Source organism: Haliotis asinina, chromosome 6, assembly GCF_037392515.1.
Source record: "Haliotis asinina isolate JCU_RB_2024 chromosome 6, JCU_Hal_asi_v2, whole genome shotgun sequence".
NCBI classification, from domain to species: Eukaryota; Metazoa; Mollusca; class Gastropoda; order Lepetellida; family Haliotidae; genus Haliotis; species Haliotis asinina.
This window is the reverse complement of record NC_090285.1, coordinates 1,573,565-1,593,343: the sequence shown is the minus strand read 5'-3', so window position 1 is coordinate 1,593,343 and position 19,779 is coordinate 1,573,565. Positions and strand designations below refer to the sequence as shown.

Below are 19,779 nucleotides of genomic sequence, written 5' to 3'. Positions count from 1 at the left end.
TGCAGGGAAATATGTGTCTGTGTTAGTAGCAATGTAGCCTCTCTCTCACCTTCATGACGCTGGTCTACACCATGCAGGGAAATATGTGTCTGTGTTAGTAGCAATGTAGCTTCTCTCTCACCTTCATGATGCTGGTCTACACCATGCAGGGAAATACGTGTCTGTGTTAGTAGCAATGTAGCCTCTCTCTCACCTTCATGATGCTGGTCTACACCATGCAGGGAAATATGTGTCTGTGTTAGTAGTAATGTAGCCTCTCTCTCACCTTCATGATGCTGGTCTACACCATGCAGGGAAATATGTGTCTGTGTTAGTAGCAATGTAGCCTCTCTCTCACCTTCATGATGCTGGTCTACACCATGCAGGGAAATATGTGTCTGTGTTAGTAGCAATGTAGCCTCTCTCTCACCTTCATGATGCTGGTCTACACCATGCAGGGAAATATGTGTCTGTGTTAGTAGCAATGTAGCCTCTCTCTCACCTTCATGATGCTGGTCTACACCATGCAGGGAAATATGTGTCTGTGTTAGTAGCAATGTAGCCTCTCTCTCACCTTCATGATGCTGGTCTACACCATGCAGGGAAATACGTGTCTGTGTTAGTAGCAATGTAGCCTCTCTCTCACCTTCATGATGCTGGTCTACACCATGCAGGGAAATATGTGTCTGTGTTAGTAGCAATGTAGCCTCTCTCACCTTCATGATGCTGGTCTACACCATGCAGGGAAATATGTGTCTGTGTTAGTAGCAATGTAGCCTCTCTCACCTTCATGATGCTGGTCTACACCATGCAGGGAAATATGTGTCTGTGTTAGTAGCAATGTAGCCTCTCTCTCACCTTCATGACGCTGGTCTACACCATGCAGGGAAATATGTGTCTGTGTTAGTAGCAATGTAGCCTCTCTCTCACCTTCATGATGCTGGTCTACACCATGCAGGGAAATATGTGTCTGTGTTAGTAGCAATGTAGCCTCTCTCACCTTCATGATGCTGGTCTACACCATGCAGGGAAATATGTGTCTGTGTTAGTAGCAATGTAGCCTCTCTCTCACCTTCATGATGCTGGTCTACACCATGCAGGGAAATATGTGTCTGTGTTAGTAGCAATGTAGCCTCTCTCACCTTCATGACGCTGGTCTACACCATGCAGGGAAATATGTGTCTGTGTTAGTAGCAATGTAGCCTCTCTCTCACCTTCATGATGCTGGTCTACACCATGCAGGGAAATATCTTCATGTCCAATAACACACAAGTATTGACTGACAAAATTTTACTCCTGATTCTAGAAGTACTCGCTGTTTTTTCGCAACAGATATCGCAACAGATATCGCAACAGATATCGCATGTTCCAAAGAGACGCTGTGAGAAGATACATAATACAAGTAATGGGAATCAGGTGGTACACAGTTTTTAGTGAGGTGGAAATGTGCATCAGTATGTATGGAATGAACACAGAGAACATCACAGATGCACTACAATATCCATGACAAGAAATATGTAAATACTTTACAAAGAATGGCAGTGAGGTTATACCAGCTGCTTGTCGTTTTTTCAGTCATGCTTCAGAAAATTATCAACGGCCTTGTGACAGACAAAGTGGAAAATGTTCAAATCGTTCTGACAACCTTGTTAGATAAGGTAAGCTTCTCACCAAATCTCACTCTGGTTTGGCTAGTGTTCTTGGAATTCTTGTAATTAATTGTTTCAGAGTTACCTCCCTTTCTTTGTCAACATCCTGCCTACAGTCAATGTGGGTTGAGTGGCCCTTAGAAGGCTGACGTGGTAACTTGACTGCTCAGCAGCTCATAGAGTTAGGCGATTACTATGAATCACAGTAAACAAAATCATGTGTCAGGATGCTTCACAGAGTGCTTGTAGTTCATGATGTTTACACAATCTCTGATGTCAGCAGCCTGTCCAGTGTTGTCAACATGTTGTTTGAAGGTGTCTCCAAATTGACTTATGATGTCAACAACAGGACAATGTTGTCAACATGTTGTGTAGTGGTGTCTTCAAATTGACTAATGCTGTTTACAGGTTGTCCACAGTTCAACCATCACCAAGACAGCCAAGATCCACCTGTTTCCTGAGAACATACTCAAACAGCTGAGTCAGCTGTATTGGTGGCAGGGCCCCCAGCACTGGAAGGGTGTCAAGGACAAGAGGGAGACAGCCAAGGTCAGAATAGGCCTAATAACAGTAATAATGCTTGATTTGATCAGTGGATACAGGATGTGTTCCCTTGTGTAATTTATGGCTTGACAGACTTAAATTGATTTTATGAATATTTGCAGGGTTAAGATGCCTACAGGGTGTTACAATTAGTGAAAGTTCCTAACGAGAAGAAGAGGCATCCATGCAAAGTGACTTTGTTGAATGTTTGTCACCATACCAAGACCGTGCTGACAATATGAATCACTTGATTGTCCAGTCCACACTTGTACTAGGCTGCCATCCAATTAATGTGATGTTGCAACGTGTGAAGTGAAACAAATATGTGTGTCTCAGGTAACTGGAAATCCGGTAACTAATGGGAGTTACCCAGTTCAAAGTTTGAACAAGTCTGTGTCAAACTTCGTTTTATTTTTGAGCTAACATAGTTTAATATGTTGAAATTACTCTTGTCTCTTTGATATATAATATTATTAATAAAACAATTCTGTTTGAGGTCAGTATAACTTTTCAGACCCCAGTGAACCCAGAGGAGAGGGAGGCAGTACGTCAGGTTGTGCACACCTTCCTCACAGACCTCTGCTGCTCCTTCAAGACAGGTATCAACTTTTACGACAGCTCCCTCGGGACGTCAGGAAAGTAAGTCCCATTTATACCCCCTTCTAACCCCCCACCCCATCCCCTTTCCTTCTTACTTATTATTGAACATAAGGGCAGTAGGGTAGCCCAGCAGATCAAGTGTTTATTTATCATGCCTGAATGCCGAAGACCTGGGTTTGATTTCCCACATATGTACAGTGTGTTAAATCCATTTTTGTTGGTATGTTACCAAAAGGTTTGTCAAAACCAGTTGTATCACCAAAACAGATCAACAAAATTACACAGAGCAACACGGACCCATGAAGATCAGGATTAAAATTGGTCTTCAGTAACCTTGCTTTTTGTAAGAGCTGACTAACAGGATTGGGTGGTCAGACTCGCTGATTTGGTTGACACATGTCATTGTATCCCAGCTGCGTAGATTGATGCTCATGTTGTTGATCACTGGATTGTCTGGCTCAGACTCCATTGTTTATTTCCCACCACATATAGCTGTAGTGAGACGTAACACTAAACTCACTCATGGTCAGTCAGAACAACACAATGTTCAGGAAGCATGTGGTGAGTACATGACATGCACATAGACGGCCATGTTCCTCCCAGAGAAATACTTTACAAGCATCACCACCAAAAGACACTAACACATTCTCCAACCGACTTTATGCTTAACTCTATGTTAACATGTTTGAGGATATAGCCATTCTGTTCTCTTGTGTTGAACATGAAAGTCACTTGGCTCTTCACTTTGGCTAAGATCATGACCAGACCATCCAGTTATTAGCAATGTTACATATATCAGTCTTTGCTGATTTCAAGGAAGCAATGTATAATCATTGATTTGCTTTAACTAATTGCTTTTTATCACCAACAATCACCTTGAGTCTCAACCAGTTACGGTATGAGTCTTCATTACATGACATTCTAGATTAACTCTTCATATTGTGATTGTCTTCAAGGAATCAGAACCACATCCTGACTGGGTTCCTGTCCTCACTACAGAGAGCCTCCACTGACTCCTTGTCTGCAGACCTTGTCATCAGTGTGCTGCGAGCCTGTCCTGACCAGCTGCATCACTTCCTGTCGTCACTGGCGCCAACACTCAATCCCAGACCTTCAGCTGCCTGGGTCTCAAGCATGGACTTGCTCATACAGGTACAGAAACATGTGATACACAGTAAAAACAGTGCAGTAAAAAAGTAGAAAGTATGTGGAAACAGTTAAAAATCAAGTAGAAAGTATGTGGAAACTGCAGAAAGCAAGTTAAAATTGGGTGGAAACAGTTTTAAAATCAAGCAGAATGTATGTTGAAACACAGCAGAAAGAAAGTAGTGCAGAAACATTGTACGAAGAGAATATGTTGCCAAAAAATTGTTAAAACAGTGTGGGAACAATTTTTAAAAAAAATAGAAACAATACAGGTACAACAGGGAGGTAGTGTGAAAATAGTGTACTATACAGAAGAGTAAACACAATGAGAAACTAGATGGAATCTGTGTGGAATCATTGCACAAATTTTTATATGCAGTATCAAAAGGGCATAAATGATGCAGAAATGAAATGATGCAGAATTAGTATAAAAATGGACTGAACAAAGCAGAAACAGTACACAAACATTATGTAGAAGCAGTGCAGAAACAGTGCAGAAGAGAAGCACAAACAGCCTAGAAACAGTGCAGAAGAGAAGCACAAACAGCCTAGAAACAGTGTGGATACAGTACAGTAAAGGCCTCTGTATACAGTTAGACAGTGAATATACATGATGGAAATGAATAAACAGTATTGAAATAGGGTTGAAACAGTTCAGGTACAGTGTACAGTCAGTATGTGCAGTGTTGTGAAGAAACAGTGTAGAAACAATGCAGTAGCATTACATTATCATTGCAAGACTTGGTGAGATATTTATCTGAATAAGCACTGTGCTATCAATGTCAACCTTGCACCCTCTTCGTAGTTCCAACTTGACACTTCAATCATCTGTTTGAAGCAGTATGAAGCACTTGAGGGAATGGTAATGAATATATCAGAAAGGAGACATCCCCACTTTGCTTCACAGTGTCTGAATTTTACAGATTTATGAGGCCCAGCCTACTGAGCTCAGCTTCCTGAGCTCAAAACTCCCGAGTGCAGACCTGAACCCCATCACGATGTCCTTGGTGTTGGTCCTGCCACCAGACAAGGTCATGTCGACCTTCAGCTGGGGTCTCAAGGTCAGTACTGCTAATATAGATATTGTTGTCTTTGTGTTGCTATTTATGTCATTCTGTAGGAATAAGTAAGAAGTCTTTAGATGCACTGAAGTTTAAACCTAGGGTCTGTTGTCACCTTTACAAGCAGTATGTATGGTGGCAAAGAATAGATGTCCGAGTTCATTTTATGTGAAGCCAAAAGGAGAGATGTGGCTGAAAATACACAGGAGTGTGATAAAATGGTATACATTAAGTCATTGAATTGCTGGTATTGTTTTGGTGCTCATACATTGTAATATGCAGTATATTGTGTTACCACAGCAATCCCCTCAGCCTGTCAGGCACAAGATCTTGGACTTCCTGAAGGTGGCACTGCAGAGGGCGCTGCTTATCCTGACCAATGTCAGGAGTCTGGAGGATTCTTCTGACTCCTCCCTTGCACAGCTGGGCCCTCGACTCAGGGAGTCTCTATTAAAGGTCAGTTGAAGGTGATGCAGAGAACAAGCTGCTTTCTATCTGTCTGTCTAACTATCTGTCTAATATATTGCTGTACACACTGACCCTGCAAACTGATTGCAGAAGCTCCCAGATGCTGCCACCCTGCTGGGCTGCTGGACGAAGATGATGGCTGAGAGACCCCAGGCCAACGAAGAAGCATGGAATGAGGGTGTGTAGTTAGTGCAAGTCTGAAATAACCATTGTCTTTGTGTGTTTGGTACATTATTACTAGTCACAGTCAGGCTGCTACTTTCCAGTGTTGAGGCCTATGACTGATTTTGAATACATCACAAATGCCAGGTAGTACTTTGTGTCGCTGAAGACGTTACTTCTTATCATTGTTGACGGCATATTGACCATATTAAGTTCAGTACTAGTGGTTGCACTTCTTCCTGATAATACCATGTATGAGAGGGACTCTTTTTCAGAAGAAGTCCTCCTTGGGGTACATATAAGCATTTTTATGTCCATTAAAAATCCCTACGAAGGTTGTAACTATTTTGATAATAAAATATTTTCAAAACAAAAAAATCGTTTTTGTCTTGTGGGACCACCTTTACAGGGCCCCCCAGGCCCCCTACAGCCAAGAGCAGGTAACTCTGGCTGTCTACCTCGCACCTCACTTTTCATGCTGTCATTCCAGTGAACGGTCACGTCCATTCAGAGTAGCGTCAAATCCTACAAACCCGAAAAGATGAGTGAAAAAGAGTCAGCAACTGTATGTATGGTTCCTTTCATTTCGCAAGGGCGTTAGTTGGAATTTGATGGCTGAAATTTTTCATTCATAAATTGTTGTAACTTTTACCAGATAGGTCCTGTCTTCCTGCCGTGTGGCTGGCAAGATGGCCGTCTTTATGGCTTCTCTTTTTTATAGGAAGTGTTTCGCCTGCGTCACATTTTCCTGTATGTTGCGTGTTAGTATGTTCTTACATGCTGGGATGTTTTAACCCATTTTTTGCGTGTTTCAGTCAAAATGGGTACTTGAGTTTACGACTTTTTGTCTTCTATCATGGTGTCACACAATTATATGTACACGCCTGTAGATTGCATTTAGCCACTTATACAATGTGTTAAGCTGGGTTAAATGTACTTTATTTTGGGCTTAGCAATTTATTATCGCCCGTGCGTTTATATTTTGCATATAATATGTTTAATTGTGTATGTTTTCTGTACATCAGTTACCATTGGGTTGGTTCTGATTGTTACAGTTCCGCCCCTGCACTTCGTGTGGGAATACACTTCCACCTCAAGATCCACATCTAATTTGTCTGAGGTGCTTAGCGGAGGAACATCATGACGATCAAGTCTGTGAAAAATGCAGGGCTTATTCACCACACACAATCAAGAGCCGGGCGGCCGACTTCTTGTTTTATAACAACCTGTTACAGACGGGGGGTGATATTTGGGCTCAGGACCCGCCCTCCAAAAAGGGCAAGGGTAAGGGTAAAAAGAGCTCTAGCTCCTCTTCAGAAGGCCCCGGGGTCAAGCGGGCTAAGTCGGGGGATGTTCCCTCCTCTTCTCCTCTCCCCTCTACCTCTAAAGTTCCACCCCCCGCACCACTCACGTTATCAGATATTTCGTCTCTTTTACAGCAACAGATGTCATCTGTCCGGTCCCTCATCACGGATGCGATGTCCGATCTCCGGCAGGACATCGGCATCCGTCCCTCTGATCTTGGGGGGCCGGGGTTGTCTATGGGGGGTACCCAAACCTCGGGCCTAGGCTCGGGCACAGGTACTGTCCCTGGAGGAGTGTCTGATCCAAGCTCAGGCTCCGGTGACGGCCTCCTCGCTGGGTGTTCTGCACCGAGCTCCGGCTTGGGTGCAGTTCCGCCTCCCGGCGCTGGTCCATCAGGTCTCGTATCGTTGGTTACCGGTAACCTCACTAGTGGTTCCCGAGCACCAGCTTTGCCGCCTGCCTCGGTTCCACTCGGTGCACCAGGGGTCCCTGCTTCGGCAGCCGATCCCACGGGGTCTCGGCACCTGGGTTCGTCGGTAACCCATGGGTCAGTTGGTTCGGGCAACTCGGCTCTTCTAGATCCGTTGTCCTTGTCGGCGGGCTCCTCGTGCGTTTCTTCGGAGGTATCCCTCGGTACGGGGGAGTCCTTTGTAGAGATGCGTAGCAAGGTGGCCATCGACGAGGGTGGCGGTCTGGAGCAGTCAAGGGAAGCTCACAGCTTCTCGCTCGGATCGTCCCTGCGGCAAGTGCGCGAGCGTATCGGGGTTGTTTTGCCGCAGGTGGTCGTCCCTTCGGACGCACCCGATCCCGCTGAGTTTTGCCTTCCTGGGGAAGCGTTTGCTCCGTGTAGGGTGGCTGAGACCCAATTGCATATTTTACCTTCACTTATCAGTGAGGTAATTAATCCTCTCCTGTCGGGTAGTCGCTCACAGTTCGATCTTCCGGAGCTTAACCGCCGCTACTCGATGGGGGAGGATGCGCTGTTTGACCCTCCCGTTGTCGACGAGTGCGTGTACGCGTGTCGCGCTTGGGGGGTCATCTGGCCACAGCCAGGCGTCGGCTCGTCAAGGTCGCCACTTGCCACCTTTTACCTCATCGAACCAGGTGTTGCGCTCAGTTTACCACTCCTTGAAGAGCAATATCGGAACGCCGTGCTGCAACTTAAGGTTGCGGTGCACTCAGCCTCCCTCTCTGTCCTGCAGAGGCAACTGGTGTCACAGGAGGACGGGGAAACATCCTCGTCCACGTTAGAGCGGCAACTTACGGAGGTGCATTCACATTTGGCTCGCGACTTGATGCGCTCTCGCGCGAGTCAAATGATGTGTGCTGTGATGGGCCTTCGTAGGCTATGGCTGTCTGTCGCCAGGTATTCACCGGATACACAGCAGGCACTGCTGTCTCTGCCTTTCCGGCTGGGCTCGACTCTGTTCCCGGGGGCTTTGACAGTAGTTAGGGAGGCCGCTGAGGCAGTTAGTCAATTCAAGGACTCTAAGCCCTTGCTTGAACAACCCTCCACCTCTCGCGCGCGGCCTTCGGTCCTGAGCTCAAGCTATCCTGCGGCTCAGGCTAAGGATGCGCCAAAGTGGACTGCTCCACTGCAGGCACGCAAGAGCAAGGGCAAGGGTAAAGGCAAGGGCAAGGCAGCTTCTCAGCCGCCTTTCCAGAGGAAGGGGAAGTCGGCCCCGGCTTCCCAGTAAGCGTACCTCCGGAGCCCTTGGTTGTCCCGTTGCAAGCGGCAATCTCTCTGCCGTCGGCCGGGACACTTTGCCTTCTACCCGAAATTCCTGTGGGTGGTCGCCTTCCTTTATTCCTCCGGGAATGGGAGAGAGTCACGTCCAATCCCTGGGTCCTGTTCACACTCAGGGATGGCCACATGCCACATTGGAAGCGAGAGCCTCCTTTTACTGGGATTTGCTGCACTCCGGTGCCGAAATCGCCAGAAAAGGTGGCAATCCTCTGTGCCGAAATTCAGTCTTTACTGGACAAGGCAGCCATAGAGATGGTTCCATCGGGACAGGAGAATACAGGGTTCTACTCCACTTATTTCCTGGTGACCTAAAAGGACGGAGGGTTCAGACCCATTTTAAATCTCAAGGGTTTGAACAATCTGATAGAGGTGCCGTCTTTCAAGATGGAGACACTGAGGTCAGTGATCTCGCCTGTGGAGGCAGGGGATTGGCTTACGTCAATCGACCTCAAAGACGCCTACCTCCATGTACCGATGCATCCCGAGTACAGGAAATACCTTCGGTTTTCCTTCGACAGGGTTTGCTACCAGTTTCGCGTGCTCCCCTTCGGCATCTTCACAGTGCCAAGGGTGTTCACCAAACTCATGCTAGTACCAGCTCAGGTCGCCAGGGCGCAGGGCAACTTTTGTTTCCCGTACCTGGATGACTGGATCCTCAGAGCGCTCTCCCAACACCTAAGTCGAGAATCCACACAGTCAGTGATGGATATTCTCACCAGGCTAGGTTGGGTTATCAATCTAAAAAAATCTGGTGCCGACGCAGGATCTGGTTTTCTTGGGGGCGAGGTTCGAGACAACCCAAGGGGTGGTTTCTCTGTCCCAAGAGCGTATTATCAAGGTACAGGGCATAGTGTTAAGGTACCTACAGTCCCTTATTGCCTCGGCACGAACGTGGCTTCAGTTGCTAGGCAACATGGCGGCGATGGTGGACTTAGTCTGGCATGCACGTCGGAGAATGCGTTCCATTCAGCAGGTGTTAACACAACAGTGGTCCCTCTCGGAGAGCTACGAGAAGAATCTGGCTGTTCCCCAGTGGTTGATACGTCACTTGCGGTGGTGGACAGATACCGGGAATCTATTCAAAGGTTTACCTCTGATGACCCCAGTACCGTCGCTCACAGTTCAGACGGATGCCTCCCTCACAAGGTTGGGGGGGATGCGTCCTGGGTCACCTCACAGTGTCGGGACTACAGTCCGACCACGAGGCGACCTTGCACATCAGTGTGCTAGAGTTGAGAGCTGTGATGTTGGTGTTCGAACGCTTTGTGGATCAGGTTCGAAGCCAAGTGGTTTGTCTAGAGATGGACAACCAGACAGCGATGTCCTACATTCTGAAGCAAGGCGGCACTGTGTCTCTGTCGCTCCTTCAGGAGGCGTGGCAGTTTCTACTATGGTGCGATCAGTTCAGCATACGGGTTATGCCTGTCTATCTCCCAGGGGTCGACAACGTGCGTGCAGATGCGCTCTCACGATGTGTTCTAGCTCCCCACGAGTGGTTGCTCGATCGGGAGATATTCGGGATTATCTCCCAGTTGTTCGGGTCGTTCTAGATGGATCTGTTTGCCTCTTGAGTGACGAACCAGATTCCGGGTTTTGCTTCTTGGATTCCTGATTTGAGAGCGATTGCCGCCGCCGCCTTCCAGCTGGACTGGACAGACAGGGTGTTGTCAGTGTTTCTGCCAATTCCCCTGATTTCCAAAGTTCTGTCTCAGCTTGCCACCCAACCAGCGCGGTTACTAGTGCTTCTTGCACCTCTGTGGCCGTCTCAACCCTGGTTTCCGGTAATACTCAGGTCGCTAGTGTAGCCGCCTGTACTATTACCGCTGCGACCGAACCTACTATCCCAGGACGGCCAGCCTCACCCCAATCCCAGGATTCAGTGGGTGGCCTGTCCACTGTCCGGAATCGTCTCCAAAAGAGCGGAATTCCTGCATGAGTTGCAGACACAATTCTGACTTCGTGGAGGGATTCCACAAATGTACAGTATGAGGATAGATGAGCCTGTTATGCGTGCTGGTGTGGAAATAAAGGGATTCTCGATCCCTTTTCTTCGACTGTAGTTGAAGTATTGGAGTTCTTACAGTCTCATTTAGAATCTGGCTTAGCCGCTTCTACGATTCGAGGCTACTCCATGGCTATTTCAGCCTTCCACAGACCCGTTGATGGTGCCTTGTTGGGACAATACCCCCCGGGTACAGCGTTTTCTTGCAGGCGTGGACAGACTGCGTCTGGTCATGAAATTTGTCTGGAGTATTTGAATGGTTACCCACTCCTCTCGTTTATGACCTGGACAACCTGTCGTTACAACTGTTAAGTTGGAAAACGACTTTTTAGTGGCGGTTACGTCTGGTAGACATGTTAGCGACTTACACATCAAGTTTTCAGACCTGGAACTATGTTCCATAAGGATCGAGTTAGCATTCGCTTACTGGATTCATACCTCCCAAAAATTTGATCATTCGCTTCAAATGACCGCACCTATCGATCTAACTGGGTGCATGCTGCCTGCGTGGTCTGATAATACATACCGTAAGGTTCATGTATTAGACGTTATGAAACATCTTAAAGTTATATTAAGAGAATAGCCTTGCTCCGTAAGGAGAAACAGCTATTTTGCTGTTGTGGTGGCGAAATGGCTGGCTACCCAACTGATACACAGACGGTATCCCGATGGATTGTATCGGCAGGCTGCAAGATCTATATACATAAAGGCTTATCTCCCCAAAAGGGGTTGTCAGCTCACTCAGTGAGAGCAGTGGCCACGTCAGAACTGTCATTACCAACTGAAAAGACACTCACGAGAGTGTGCTCGGTTCGGTCAGTCAGTTCCCTGCAGTAGACAGAATAGTTCTGCTCAAGCTGATTAAGCTTTGTTAGATAACTATATCTGTTTGCACTCGGTGGTGGGTAACTATCCATTCCCATTTGGCGGTGGCATTTGGTGATGGTTTTTTGGTCCCCCCCCTTTGGCTGGATGCCTTACTTTCCTTTCCATTTCCCTGCTTAGCTTGCTTGTGCGGTATGGACAAGGTTCAGTTTGGTGAGTTTCCCGTACGTCCAGGTCTCCAAACTTTGATTTGTGTGGGCGGGGTTTGTCATTTGGGATTTCCCAACTTCTAGCCAATGGGCATGTAAGCTTTGACAAGCGGGTCCTCAGCTTTGTCACATCCCCGCCTTGATTGACATCAGCAGTCAGGTGACCAGTTTGGTGCCTTTTCTATTTCCGTGTGGTTGTAGATTTGCACTTCGATCGAATGGACTGTGCTGTCAGACAGAATACCACTGCCAATTGCTTCTCTTCGGGAGTCTGTTTAATGCTTATATGTACCCCAAGGAGGACTTCTTCTGAAAAAGAATTATACAAACCTGTAGAGGTTATGAATTCTTTGAAGAATGTCCTCCTTGGGGTACGGCCACCCGCCTCCCGTTATTCTGTCTGATACGTTCAGCATAAAAAGTGAGGTGCGAGGTAGACGGCCAGAGTTACCTGCTCTTGGCTGTAGGGGGCAAAAACAAGTTTTTTGTTTTGTAAATATTTTATTATCAAAATAGTTACAACTGTCATAGGGATTTTTAATGGACATGAAAATGCTTATACATACCACAAGGAGGATATTCTTCAAAGAATTCATAACCTCTACAGGTTTTTATAAGTTTATATTAAGAGAACAGCCTTATTTCTAAGGAGGAACAGCTATTTTGCTGTTGTGGTGGCGGCAAAGCTGGGTATCCGGCTAACACACAGACGATATCCCAATAGATTGTATCAGCAGGCTGCATGGCCTGTATGCATAAAGGCTTATCTCCCCAAGAGGGGTTGAAATCTCACTCATTGAGAGCAGTGGCCACTTCAAAATAGTATGCCACAGCTCTGCCCATCGAGGGGATCTGGTCAGTGACTATTTGGAGTCGATCACGATCATCCATCATTACCAACTGGACAGACACTGCTCAGTTCAGTCAGTCAGTTCTATGCAGTGGACAGAACAGCTTTACTCAAACTGATTAAGCTTTGTCAGATGACTATACTTATTTGCACTCAGTCATTCCCATTTTGTCGGTGGTGGTATTTGGTGATGGTTTTTTAGTCCCACCCACCCCCTTTGGCTGGATGCCTTACTTGCCTTTCCATTTCCCTGCTTTGCTTGCTAATGCGGTATGGACAGGGTTCAGTTTGACGAGTTTCCCATACGTCCAGGTCTCCAAACTTTGATTTGGGTGGGTGGGGCTTGTCATTTGGGATTTCCCAACTTCTGGCCAGGGGGCATATAAGGTTTGACAGATGGGTCGTCAGCTTTGTCACACCCCCTGCCTTGATTGACATCAGCGGTCAGGTGACCAGGTTGGTGCCTTTTCTGTTTCTCTGTGCTTGTAGATTTGCACTTCAATCAAATGGACTGTGCTGTCAGACAGAATACCACTCCCAATTGTTTACATTCAGGGGTGTTTAATGCTTATATGTACCCCAAGCAGGACTTCTTCTTAAAAGAATTATACAAACCTGTAGAGGTTATGAATTCTTTGAAGAATGTCTTCCTTGGGGTAGGGCTACCCGCCTCCCCTCATTCTGTCTAATACGTTCAGCATGAAAAGTGAGGTGAGAGGTAGACGGCCAGAGTTACCTGCTCTTGGCTGCTGGGGGCCCTGTAAAGGTGGTCCCACAAGACAAAAACAAGTTTTTTGTTTTTTAAATATTGTATTATCAAAATAGTTACAAGTGTCATAGGGATTTTTAATGGACATGAAAATGTTTATCAAGTACTAATGTAACATAACCTCACCATCATCTGTGTCAGATGCTCCTAGTGTGGCCAGTATCAAGTACTAATGTAACATAACCTCACCATCATCTGTGTCAGATATTCCCTGCGTGATCAGCATCAAGTACTAATGTAACATAACCTCACCATCATGTGTGTTAGATATTCCCATTGTGGCCAGTATCAAGTACTAATGTAACATACCCACACCATCGTCTGTGTCAGATATTCCCTGCGTGGCCAGTATCAAGCACATTGTGAGGCTACAACAGGTGATGTGCCTCTACCAGGAGATGATCCCCACCCTGTTGTCTGACAGCCCTAACCATGTCAGCAGTCTCCTGGAGGGGGTCAGGGAGGTCACTGACAGAGGAGAAGACGAGGACAGGATGCTGCCCCAGTTGTACCTTTTGAAGCTGCTTGCAGGAACCAATGCCAGGCAGCTGCCTTGGGCTAAAGAGGTATCTGACTGTCTGGACAGCCCCCTGTGAACCATGTAGTTATTTGAGGGAGGTTGTGATATACATGTCAGTGTTTGACCTGAAACCAGATGACTACTGGTTGAGACATTTTAGACAATTCATCAAGAATAGGTGTGTGAGGATGTAGGATTTCTTGCCAAATCACTGAATGAAGTATCAACCGCCATCAGTAAAAACGCGTATATGTGAGAAAAACTGCAATGATGATTCAGTGTGATATGGCTGTTGGTGGTTGGTCATCTTTGACATGTGATGATGTTCCAGAATGCCGCGCGGCACAGTCTGATGTATCTGCTGCTGGAGATGACCACCAAGGTGTCCGCCAGCCGGAAGCTGAAGGAAGTCACACAACACCTGGTGGGAGAGGTAGGTGCTCTACAGTGTTATTTAGAGTTATCACCCTTGTCTTCTTAAAGCCCTTTGTCAAGAACATTTGTTATATACAATTTAGGTTCTTGGTTTGTAGGTTTGGTTTGTGTTTTGTTTAATGTCACATTGAGCGATATTTCAGCTGTATGGTGGCAGTCTGTAAAAAATCAAATCTGGCCAGACAAACCAGTGATCCACAACACGAGCATCGATCTACGCAATTACAGAGATGCCAACCCTTACACTTGTCGTGTGATTATTACAATTTTGACCAGTTAATCATGCCATGACACTTCACATGCAAAAATTACGCTTTTCTACTGGTTCTAGAAAAATGAATAATGTGGATAAAATTTCTCAAAAAAGTGTAACGCACTAATGTATGGGTTACAAAATGGCCTTACACAGATAGAAATCACTTATTCTTAGAATCAAGCTCATTCCAATTAATTTGTAAGGAATTAAAGTATCTTGAGTCACCTGACCAATAATATTTGATGCTTGGAGTTTGATAATGATGGGTGTCATGTATTTCTGTCTAGAATATTCGTTTTGTGAAAACTTGCACTATATCAAAGCAACTGGAAAACAAGTATTACACTTTTGGGGGTTAAAATACACTTTTTGACATCCAGTATTATACTTAAACCCAAAATAGGGTGGGCATCTATGCAATTAGCATAGGATGACAGGTGTCACCAAGTTGGCTGCGTGACCAGACAATCTCGTTAGCCAGCTTTTACAACAGGAATAGGATACTGAAGATCAATTCTAACCCGGATCTTCATGGGTCTACAATTGAGAAAGTGAGCTACGCTGTACTCTGTGATGTCATGTGAAGTATTTGACTCTGTCTTTAGCTGCTGCAGAGTACTGGACTCTTCCAAGACCAGGACCAGGAACTGGCCATATGGCTGCGTCATCTTGCCATTACCATGGAAACAGATGTAGTGGACTTCACTGCCAGAATGATGACCATGTTTGTAAGCAACCCCTACCCCTACATGGACCGAGTGACAGACATCATGGCCGGGGTCGCTGTAGATTACCTACAGCAAGCAGACCCCGGAATCCAGACGGAGGAGAAGACAATCACAGGTGAGAATTGTAATGTCAGGTGTCCATGCTGTGAAGGTGATCAGACTTGGCTAGCCTGATGGATCATGTGTTTGTGTATCATTCGAAGTGTCAAGTTTGAATCCCAAGTTTGGTACAGTGTGTGAAACTATGGTTTTCATCTCAAGTCCCCTTGTGTATATGAGTAGCTCAGTGGTGAAGGTCGATCTTTTATATTGGAAGACCTGATGAAATACAAGCAATGCTCATGGCATATGTTCAGGCTTTGTGTTGTTTGCTATGGACATATATTTATTCCATTGTTTACTCAGTCCAAGATTATATGGTCTCTAATGGTTTTAAAGTCATTGTCTTGAGTGAGCAAACATGGCAGTTTAAGAAAGATTACCTTCACATCATATAAACATATTGGTTGTGGTATAACTGTGGTGTGTTCCCTGTGCCGACTGCCGGAAAGACGGGTTACTAACAAATGTAGTATCTTCATTTCAGAGATCTTAGCTATGGATTTGGGAGAAGATTGGGACTCGTCAACAAACAAAGATGTGGAAATAGAGAAGTCTGATAAGCGACCAACTCAAAATAGGTATGTCACTGATAATGTAGGAGGAATTTAGAAGCATCCCATGCCCATGAGATGACAGGATCTAGCTGCTGACATACTGCAGTCTACAACTTGAGACATATACATGATGTGTACATTACATGCTTGTATCCTACAGCCTTGTGCCAGCAGGGTTGACAAGAATTGTGAGATATGACTGCCCCTTTAAGCTTCATGATAAATGAATCCAGAGACTTGGAAATTTGATGTGTCCAAGACAAGTTATGATGTGTTAGGTTATTTTCGGCACATCCTGGTGATACTTGAAGTAATTATCCAATGGATAGCATTCTCAGGAGGATAAAGCCAACAGATATTTTAGGTATCCGTTTGGGTCATATATGGATATCATTGCATATGCAACGAGGGGTCATATGCAAATTTTAGGAACTAATTTCACAGTGTATACAAACATGGCATCAAGGTTCGCCGATCATGTCTGGAATGATGGCCATGGTTACAGTACTGTCAATGTTTGGATCCCAGATGGGTGGATTAGATTACAAAGCAAAGATAGAAATTCCAAAGGTTAATTGAAGGTTTCTGAAGTTCCACACACATTTGTTGTTATATTTCAAAGGTAAGCAAAGACTGACAACATTGTTGACAACAATACATCTTTTAAAGGGGCACTGATGCGGAGCGAATAATGTTTCTCGCCAACAGTCTATTCACGAAACCAAACAGCAAATTGGTCAGCACCCGCTCCTTCGACCGTGACGGACAAAGGAACTGGGCTCCTGTCCATATTAGCAGAATTTCTTCACCTAAACAGTCAGGAGGCCGGATGCCCATCATATGCCATTATTTAAAAATATCCATGGTACTCCTTGTCTGATCGTAGCCAAATATCTCAGCAGTGTAGTTCTTTTCGGATGCTTGGATGGTATAGTTACTGATCCAATTTGATCCTATTTCTGTGTTTTTAACCTCGATATTTAATCATGTTACATGAAAATATTATGTCTACAGGCACGTAGCAAGCCATAAGCCATTTGTTTCAGTACGGAAGATTGCAAAGCTTTATATTTAGGTAGTTTTGAGTGTTGGTTCAGCTGTGATAGCAAATATCATACGTAAATTTTGGTAGCTATGGTAGCTACAATGGTTTATTATTTATGATAATAAAAACACACAGTTGATTTATTTGAATTCGTAAACAATAAACGACGACTTTGCCTTTGGTAGAGAAATCTGACAATTTTCTTACGTAAAAAAAACCCCCTTATTTCACCTATTTACCCAAGTACACAGCAAATGCCTGTATGTATTACTTATGTAACGAAATTCCGCTGGGATCCTCAAAACAGTTTCGGCCCATAAGTGTTTTCAGGCTGCATGCGACACACAGATTACATCTTCCTTGCTGTAACTCGCGTTTGATGGTGTAAACCTACACGTGTTATTTGTCATCATTCTCTGGATGGTCAATTAATTAATTTATAACAGGTATAATTAGTAGTAACACCACTTCGGTTACTCAACAAAGGTTCCCATTTGGCATTTCTCCTGTCTGGAGTAAATACTCAACATTATAAATTAAGGTCTGTAATGGCAAATGTATTGTATGTTATGTAATATGTGTATGTAAGTGATGCAAGAGGGTTTATCAGCTGAGATACAAAAACAAACATCGATCAAAGGATTAACCGATAACACACTGATTGATTAATTACTTTTATTTTCTAGCGGATTTGTCAAAAGGCAGTGTGTGTAGATGACTACACCCTGTCGTAAAGTTATCTTTTACGTGGATATTGATGGATACATTCCTGAACAAGGTAGTAGCCTGACATTGTTGCTATAAAATTAGTCTGTTTTACATTCATTATTTGCATTTTGTTTTAATTTATTTGTTGTAGCATTCAGCAGAATCTGTATGACAGAAAACACAAACTAGGTCGCGTACGTGTGTGAAATAGGATCCACATTGGCAATCTATACAATGTATAAATGTTGCTGTTAAGTTAGAAATTTACTATGAGTATAAGCAGATCGTGTGTTCTTTTATTAATTTTCAGAATCATACAAATATGACAATAAACTAATAAGGGTTATGAGACAAAATATAGAGACGTACATTGGCTTCGTTATTTTTCCGTCCTAATAGTTTTTTACCATTTCTACCACTGGCAGATGATTAACCTTCAAAGTGTTTTATTTGTTTTCATAATACATTTGTAATGAAGTAAAAATAACTTCACCTAAGTTGATCTGTCCATAATTAAACTATCAATTGTGCTTACGGACTGCGCAGCAGAGGTCACGAACCAGTCACGAATGCTGGGATATCATCCGGGTACTCACGGGAGAAAAACAATAACAAAAGTTTACACCAGTCCACGGAAACTGCTCCGCATCAGTGCCCCTTTAACCTAAGACTTACTGGGAACTGAATGACCTAGCACAGTCATCCGAGTGATCAGGAGAAAATTATGTCACAAGGCTTGTGACTCAAGGCATTACTGCATTAGGAATAAACACTACGTATTTGGCTTGTCAAGACTTGCTAAATGGACAGATTATTCCTAATGCAGAATATTAACCATCCTGAAAGACACACACTTGATAATCTATATGTCCTCTGAATGGCAGGTTCCCCTTCAGTCCACTCACACTGATTGGCTTGGAAATGTTGAACACAGATGCCCAATACATCAACAACAAAGGAGGTCAGTGACAGATGTGTGTCAGTGACAGATGTGTGTGTGTGTCAGTGACAGATGTGTGCGAGTCTGTGATAGATGTGTGTCAGTGAGAGACGTGTTTGATTCAGTAAAAGATACGTATGACTCTGTGACAGATGTTTGTGAGTCTGACATGGGTGAATCAGTGACAGATGTATGTGTGTGTCACTGACAGATGTGTCATTCAGTGACAGATGAGAGTCATTGACAGATATTTGTCAGTAACAGATATGTTATTGACAGTTGTTAGTCAGTGACATATATGTGCATCAGTGACAGATATGTGTGAGTCAGTGACAGATGTGAGTCAGTGAAAGTTGTGTTAGTGACAGATATGTAAGGGACAGCTGTGTGTGTCAGTGAAAGTTGCTTTAAATCATGTACATATCAAAGAGGCACATGACCTCTGTCACAATATGTAGGATATGTGTTTTTCATACCTGCAATCTTGCATCAGTTTTGGACTACTTCTCTGCTGCCATGTTGGATATCTTCCACACTCAAGTGGACCCAACTGCTTACGCCACCCTAGTGAACAGACAGAAGCCAGCCAGCTCCAGACACACTCAGTACATCACTTCCTGGATACACAGTTCCAAGGTATGATGGAAATAAGGAAGGCACCTTTTTTCATGAATAGTAAGAACTGGTCCCCACAGCATAGAGCTTGTCTATGTGGATCGAATGGTTGGGCTCAGTATCTTGGCGATCAGCATATCAGTGAATTCTAATGAAGTGAATCATGGTCCACACTCGACAGCCTATATCACTGTCAGTATTTATTTTCGTAGAGCTTAATTTGTCTTTCCTATTAAATAGTTGATATTCCAGTAGTGCCATTTGATAGTAAATTTCACCTACCAATTGACATAGTACATTCACTCCTATCAACATGATCCCCATGGTACCATTTTCAAACAACTTATAATCAGAGCAGTAGTGAAAGTGCTGGGATGTAGCCACAGTGAAGACCATTTATCTGGTTGAATGTGTATTCTTGGTCAAGCCATTCATTAATGACAATGTTGGCTTGAGATATTAGCAGGTAATGTCCCAGTTAAATATGTGTATTCCATAGGCAGATCCAGAGTGCAACCTCTTTCTCAAAAAGCTATTTCCACCCCTGTAGTTTGAATATTA

At 44.5% G+C, this 19,779-nt stretch overlaps 1 protein-coding gene across 1 annotated transcript in view; it reads left to right on the top strand.

The window, feature by feature from the left end:
• Positions 1-19,779, top strand: part of LOC137286922 (nucleolar pre-ribosomal-associated protein 1-like) — a 43,272-nt gene that overhangs the window by 6,768 nt on the left and 16,725 nt on the right. The window contains exons 5-17 of the mRNA XM_067818954.1: positions 1,555-1,637; positions 2,037-2,177; positions 2,686-2,810; positions 3,728-3,923; positions 4,841-4,978; positions 5,279-5,434; positions 5,537-5,624; positions 13,646-13,881; positions 14,167-14,268; positions 15,132-15,369; positions 15,841-15,934; positions 18,548-18,624; positions 19,097-19,239. Coding sequence (XP_067675055.1) covers positions 1,555-1,637; positions 2,037-2,177; positions 2,686-2,810; positions 3,728-3,923; positions 4,841-4,978; positions 5,279-5,434; positions 5,537-5,624; positions 13,646-13,881; positions 14,167-14,268; positions 15,132-15,369; positions 15,841-15,934; positions 18,548-18,624; positions 19,097-19,239 — 1,817 coding nt within the window. The remainder of the gene's footprint in view (positions 1-1,554; positions 1,638-2,036; positions 2,178-2,685; positions 2,811-3,727; positions 3,924-4,840; positions 4,979-5,278; positions 5,435-5,536; positions 5,625-13,645; positions 13,882-14,166; positions 14,269-15,131; positions 15,370-15,840; positions 15,935-18,547; positions 18,625-19,096; positions 19,240-19,779) is intronic.